This window comes from Limulus polyphemus, unplaced genomic scaffold, assembly GCF_000517525.1.
Source record: "Limulus polyphemus unplaced genomic scaffold, Limulus_polyphemus-2.1.2 Scaffold4383, whole genome shotgun sequence".
Classification (NCBI taxonomy): domain Eukaryota; kingdom Metazoa; phylum Arthropoda; class Merostomata; order Xiphosura; family Limulidae; genus Limulus; species Limulus polyphemus.
In genome coordinates, this window is record NW_013669993.1 from 4,969 (window position 1) to 12,724 (window position 7,756).

The 7,756-nt window shown below is 31.0% G+C and overlaps 1 protein-coding gene across 1 annotated transcript in view; it reads right to left on the reverse strand.

Moving 5' to 3' along the window:
- Window positions 1-7,756, reverse strand: part of LOC106471064 — a gene marked incomplete at its 3' end in the record, with an annotated part of 14,929 nt that overhangs the window by 3,762 nt on the left and 3,411 nt on the right. The window contains exon 2 of the mRNA XM_013931651.2: window positions 2,159-2,443. Coding sequence (XP_013787105.2) covers window positions 2,159-2,326 — 168 coding nt within the window. The remainder of the gene's footprint in view (window positions 1-2,158; window positions 2,444-7,756) is intronic.

The following is a 7,756-nucleotide window of genomic DNA, read 5'->3' on the forward strand; positions in this document are numbered from 1 at the left end:
CTGTAATCCTGGTAACATAATATTAATCCTGTAATCCTGGTAATATAAAATTAATCCTGTAATCCTGGTAATATAAAATTAATCCTCAATTCCTGGTAATATAAAATTAATCCTATAATCCTGGTAATATAAAATTAATCCTCAATTCCTGGTAACATAAAATTAATCCTGTATTCCTGGTAATATAAAATTAATCCTATAATCCTGGTAACATAAAATTAATCCTGTATTCCTGGTAACATAAAATTAATCCTCAATTCCTGGTAACATAAAATTAATTCTGTAATCCTGGTAATATAAAATTAATCTTGTAATAAAAGCCAATAAACTGTCAAATCACCCTAACTACAGCAAATAAAACTTTTGTTTGGTCCTGGGTCCTAACCCATAAAAACTGGGGCTTAGATTGGTCTACATGCATTAAATATTCACATGCTAGGATGATCAGTAGACAACCGAGTTAAATCTACTTTAACTTATGCACACACTAGTTAACAAACAAACTGGTAAATTCCCAAAATATTCAAATTAGTACTATATAGAAGGATAATTAACTGGAACATTTATGTACAAGCTGAACATTTAATAAGATATTATGGCAATACTTGTACAAATTAGTTTCCACTAGGGCAAATTACTAGCCAATCATTTAGAAATAATCTTTTAAAAGGCAGCTATGAAATATCACGTACGTTCATGCTCGAATCTCTGCCCAATTCCACTGTGACAACCATTTTTTCAGTAACTAAGTGACAAGATAATGTAATGGCAGGTAATGCTTAAGAGCTGTAAGGCACGAAAGTCGGTGTTATTTTGTATTACATTTGAAATTTACTGAACAGAACATGGGTAGATTGAAGATTAAAAATGGGCTGAGAAAATCATTTTTATACGAGCCATCAAATGAAACGGGGGATGGATTTTTGAAACAACTGAACTAGGTACTGCTTTTAATGCTGCATAGCCTATAATATGTACTAGTACTATTCATGAAGTTAACAAATTAAGCCGGTTGTTGTCTCCCTTACAATTCAACATTTATTGCCAATCTTAGTAAAGTATAGACCAACATGCCCATAAAGTTACATCAACTGGAACTAATTCATCCAGAAATAATTTAAAAAACAAATACGATACATCTGTGCCACACTATAAGCTGTTAACAAGAAATTTGGCACCAAATTTAAATAGTTTTCTATGAAAGAAGGTCACCATTTTTTTTTTTTATGAGACACAGGACCACCAGGAATTTTTCAGGTGTCTCGATGGTCCAGTCGACCCCTCACAGAGCCTCTAACTTGCTCTTAAGTGCAAAGATGTTTTACTACGTCATAAAACTTAACTAAAATAAAAGGCTTTATTTGAATTTATTAATATACTAAACAAGACTGTTATAACATGACTAATACACTGAGATCTATAAACTCTATGTTATGAAAGATGACCAAATTCTTTGAATCAGTGTGAAATTATAACTTAATATCAATTTACAAATGACCTTGTGTAAGTACTCAAAAACTTTATGTTTAACTTACTCAATGTATAACCTTTAGTAAACGTACCAGGCCTTGTCTAAATGCTTCTACATTACAGAAAACACCAAAACAAGTGTTTCACTACTGTTACCTTCCTTATAATGATGAATCTGTAGCCTACCAAAACATGTAGAAACATTTAGATAAGGCCCGATGCCTTCAATAAAGGTTTAATATGTAATTTTAAACCCTGGGCCATCTAGTTTTTATGACTTACATGATGTCTGTAACACAACTTGTAGGCCTGAAAGTCTGACGTTTAATACATTTGTAACATAATACAGTTATTGAACAAAAAATTTTCAGAATCATGAAAGTTCTTAATAAAATATAACACACTGGATAGAATTTTGAAAAAACCCTCTCTTTGATCAAAGAATTTTTCTTTCAAGATGATTCTAGTTTTTGTTAACATTTTCTTTGCATTCCTTTCCAAAGCAAACAGTTTTAAAATTACAACTGACCTTATGTTCACTAAAATAATGATATTTTATGGCTGACCAACACAGGATAAGATTTCTGATCCCAAAGATAAAAGTTTTTAGTTTTCTTTTCAAAAACAAATCTCAATAAATAAACAAGAATAAAAGATAAAAAAACAACTGTGCTGAATCAAACCAAACCTTTATGTCCTTTAATTGATGAGTTATTTGTCTCTCAGAAGACGACAAAAAATCATGAATAAGAGGTTTGGAATCTTCAAACAGGCACACTACAATACTGGTTATAATGATGCATGCCACAAGAGCAACAAAACTTTTGGATTTCATCTGTTCCATCATACCAAGCATGATGAAGAAGTATCTCTTATTTTAACCTATTTTAATAACATCATCTGTCGTCCTTTGTCTTGGAACTTGGCACAACAACCTCCATTTCTTTCTACTCTCTGCACTCTTCCGTAAACACTGTTGGGAAGAAAAACACGGTTTTATTTTCATACATGGCAACTAATGCTACTTCCGGATCTATCTGCAAGCTCAACAAAACAGCTGCATTTGTCCTCAATTTCTAAAAACTACTGTAAATATCTTTTAAAACCAACACACCCTAGTAAACAAAAATCATTAAACTTTTTACCATAACTGTTTAAAAGTAATACCTCTTAGAAACTACGTGGTCTAGTATAGACCATATCATATCAGTTACTACGATTGTGTCTTAATAGATTTTGAATTCCACTGTATTCATCTGATTACAAGTATAATGCATCAAATGTAACTGTAGATTATCCTGTGCATCAACTGTAACTGTAGATTATCCTGTGCATCAACTGTAACTGTAGATTATCTTCACCAGAATGTTAAACAAAAAAATACAATGATGTTAAAACGTGCAACAAAACCAATATGTTAATAATCATCATAAATAAATTTGACTATTATTTGTATTATTGTAAGGATAAATCCTGACTCAAGTACTAATTATTGTAAGGATAAATCCTGACTCAAGTACTAATTATTGTAAGGATAAATCCTGACTCAAGTACTAATTATTGTAAGGATAAATCCTGACTCAAGTACTAATTATTGTAAGGATAAATCCTGACTCAAGTACTAATTATTGTATGGATAAATCTTGACTCAAGTACTAATTATTGTAAGGATAAATCCTGACTCAAGTACTAATTATTGTATGGATAAATCCTGACTCAAGTACTAAGTATTGTATGGATAAATCTTGACTCAAGTACTAATTATTGTAAGGATAAATCCTGACTCAAGTACTAATTATTGTAAGGATAAATCCTGACTCAAGTACTTGAATCTGATATTAATGACACGTGGGAATATTACATGCTAATTACCAATCATCTTGACAAAGATAATAGGCATGACTGGAAAATTATTTATGATATTACGTTAAATAATAAACACATTGCAAACTTGTGACTCTCCGAGAATGCTATTTGTAACGTGGCTTGAATTATAATTGATACTTGAAACCGTTGGTACTTGGTGAAACTCCACAATTACAGAATTAAGGAAAAAACAAGACAACAAATACATCATGAAACCATGGTTTGTGAATAAATTATGTGTTTGTGAAACCTACAATTGTCTTGTTTTAACTCAATTCTATAGGTTTAACGGAACACGGTATAAACTTCAAGAGTGAGCTATATTTATTCTTAAAATAAGCCCTTCTTTTCTGTGGATACTTGTTTTAAGATCGATTAACAACTCATCTTAAACTGGAAAAAAAAAACGTTTCATACTTTAGTTTGTTTCATGAATTCTATAAGAACCATAACACACACACATTATGGGCTACAAATAGACATAGAGTAATGGTATACATTGACTGTTGAACAATATCTTAAACAAGAAATAAGCCCTCAAATGTCAGCAAAGAAAGTATTTCATCTCACAAACACCATGCTAATTCTAACACCTGTTTCATAAATAACTCAGAAGGAGTAACTTAACTTTGTTTTTCTGAAGGCTGATTAACGGCTTCATCAACCAGTACACACGTACCTGAATCATTGGTGTGGTGTTCAGAAACATGTAATACATTATACAATAACTCACCAGACACGTGGGCTATCATGGATTTTTTGCCAATAGGGGAAACTTCATTATTGCAGTCTAATCTTAACCTTGATACCAAATATTATCAGCTTCCATTTAGGTCATTTACAGGTCTTTTAAAAATTAGAACAGTTTAAAATCAGCTTCAATTTAGCAATAATTACTCTTTCTTGTTCAAAAAATATTAATTGTTCTTCATCCTCATTTCTTCTAACTATCACCAAGTGGTTAATGAAATCATGTTGTAGAGTATATAACATGAGCTTATAGTTACTGCTATCTTCCATGAATAGACAACCATCTGGTGGTGGAGCCACATACTATTGTAAATTTATAGATTGGGAAAAAAAAATATATATATATATATACTTCTTGTTAGAGATGACACTCTTTGAAAATAAAATAAAAATTCTATATTCTTCACATAAACAATATTTGATCTATTAATACTCTATCCAGGACTGAACTTTCTTTTTGACATACTTTGATTTTTATCCAACACAAGCAACTACTACAGTTTTTGTACAACTGATTTTCAGGTATTTCAAGCTTTAAAACTTTAGTGGTCAGGCAGTTTGTTTACCATTTCACTTATATTACGAATAATAAAACTGTCAAGTTAACTAAATGTTAAAAAGTTCTTAACACGAGTTATTTGTTAATGACAAGAAATAACTACTTAAAACTGTGTACACACGACTCATGAGAATTTTCACAGTGTTAACTTAAAATGTTGTATTAAGAACTGTGTACACACGACTCGTGAGAACTTTCACAATGTTAACTTAAAATGTTGTATTAAGAACTGTGTACACACAAGTGAAAGTTCTCATTAGGATGTTAACTTAAAATGTTGTATTAAGAACTGTGTACACACGACTCATGAGAACTTTCACAATGTTAACTTAAAATGTTGTATTAAGAACTGTGTACACACGACTCATGAGAACTTTCAAAATGTTAACTTAAAATGTTGTATTAAGAACAGTGTACACACGACTCATGAGAACTTTCACAATGTTAACTTAAAATGTTGTAGTAAGAACTGTGTACACACGACTAATGAGAACCTTCACAATGTTAACTTAATATGGTATATTAAGAATTGTTTGTTATGAATTTTGGGCAAACCTACATGAGGGCTATCTGCACTAGCCATCCCTAATTTAGCAGTGTAAGACTAGAGGGAAGGCAGCTAGTTATCACCACCAACTCTTGGGCTACTCTATTACCAACGAATAGCAGAATTGACCGTCACATTATAATGCCCCTAAGACTGAAAGGGCGAGCATGTTTGGTGTGATGGAGATTTGAACCCGCAACCCTAACCACCTAGCCATGCCAGGCCATTCATGAGAGCTTTTGCAAAGTTAACTTAAAATGGTATATTAAGAACTGTATACACATGACTCATGAGAACTTTCGCAATGTTAACTTTAAATATGGTATGTCATTATCCAACTTTTTGGGGCTATATGCTCATTTTGGTGATGATGTTTGTACAACATTTTAACTCACTTCATTTGTTTTTTTTTGCTAAAATATCTGAGGAGGAGAATGATTAAATTTCATATTCAAATGTCAAGTTGTATTTATTTAAATTCTGCAGGAATGCATTAATGTGACTTTGTTTGCAGTTGAAAAATGGATCATGTGTGTCCAACTGATTCCACAACTCATAATAAATAAAGTCATGAAACATAAAATATGAATCTTTAAAAAAGGGACAATCATTTCGTGGCATTATTCCAAAATAAGAGAAAAGTGTTCTAATTTCTTAATATGCATTTTCAGGTTTAATTTTAACAAATATTTTTTTACCTTTCTTAAAGTTCAAATTCTTCTATCATCCTCTAATTGAATATATGTATAATTAATCTTGCTAATATAATTACTTTTATTTAAAATTACTATTTTCATTCCTTTGCTATAAATAAATCAGTGTTTTCCAAATTCAATAAGATCTATATAGTTTACTTGAATAAAGTTATTTTTTTTGTCTAGAATTACAACTGTGACAAAAAAGAAGTCAAAGCACAACTACTAATATACTGTACCAAAAGTCTCATCAGCACAAGACAATGCAAAACAATCTTTTAAATGTCTAAACAAAGACTTAAAAGATAAGAATCAAACTACAGTATTCTTGGTAAAAGTCCAAAAGATAAACTATGTGCTAATGTTTCCATTTGTTTTTCTAAGATTGTTAAACTACTCAGAAAACAAATTAGAGATAACATCAAAAAAGTTACTAAGTTGGAAAGAATGTTGCTACATGATTCTCAAAAACATTGGCTCCAGTTTTTTAATAACACTAATTCGCTTACGTTCATTTTGAAATCGTATATTTGTCCTATTGGGTTCTATTTTCAGGGAAAGTTTTACAACAGTTTGTATAAAAATACCTACATGTATATTGACAATGATGCATCTGAATTTACCAAGTCTAGTGATAATGAATTAAACAATATTTGATATATTCATGGATTAATAGACATGTAATCAAATACAACAACATTCGCTCAATTTTATACTGCTTTTTTTTATACACTGGTGACTGAAAAATAATGCATTAAGTAGAGAGTTTAACAAATATCTATCAGTCGTTAAACTAGTCTAACAAATACAGTTTTCACTTTTCTAACCACAGTTTATTCATGTACCTGGCTGACTGTGAAAGTTTAGAATTATATTGTGTTAATGTTAAATAAAATCAAAATCCTAATAAAAGTTATATCCTACATTTTTGTGGGACAAGGAAGAGGAGATTGGTAGATTTTTAAGAACAAAACATAACATTTAAGGACAACAGGAAAGGGTCTACTGATCTATCGAGGCCAGCGGTTCCCAACCTTTTTACCACCAACGACCCCCATGTTTTTTGAAAGATTCCATCTACCCAACAAACTGTTTTTCTTACTAATAATTAACTTGTTTTTCCATTTTTCACTATCAAATAAAAGACATATAACTGAGTGTGCAATTAAAAGAACAGTAGAATTAAAAAACTTACTTGTTTAATGAGATGGTATTATCTTTGAGGTTGGGAATCACTGATCTAGGCTGTTCAATCCATGAAACTTTTAAAAACCAAACTCAAAGCAAGATCTTACCATTCAAATATTTATCAAACCTTCCCCTAATTTGTCCTAACATTTTTAACCATTAGATAAGAAGTTTTTGAAAAGTTAGACACCTACACACCCCCGGCATCACACTTGAAATAAAGAACATAAACCTCTTATAACCATCTACAAAACTATCATTCATTTAGTTTCAAGCAAGTTACTAGCTCCAGAAACAAATAACATCAAACTGACAGACATAAGGCTTTAATTGTTACACTAACCATCTTATTATAAAACACGTGAGAGAGGTTATATCCTCCAGGCGTCACCTCCTAGTTATAAAATTTTAGTAACAGGCATTGGAAGGGAAGGCTGGATATTTAAATTGAGTGCAAAATCATTACTCAGATATAAATGGATATCCAAATGGCACATTAAAACTTCAGATATTAATACCTGTTAGGCTCAGGGAAAGCAATAGCAACATTCAAAACTGTGTGAATCTTCTTCAGATTTTTCTAGAAATTGTTTCTTCAATGACCAAAGTAACATCAAGTGAAAAACCAGACTGGCTCACAAAGAGTTTGAGAGATAAAATTGAAGAAAGCATTATAAATTT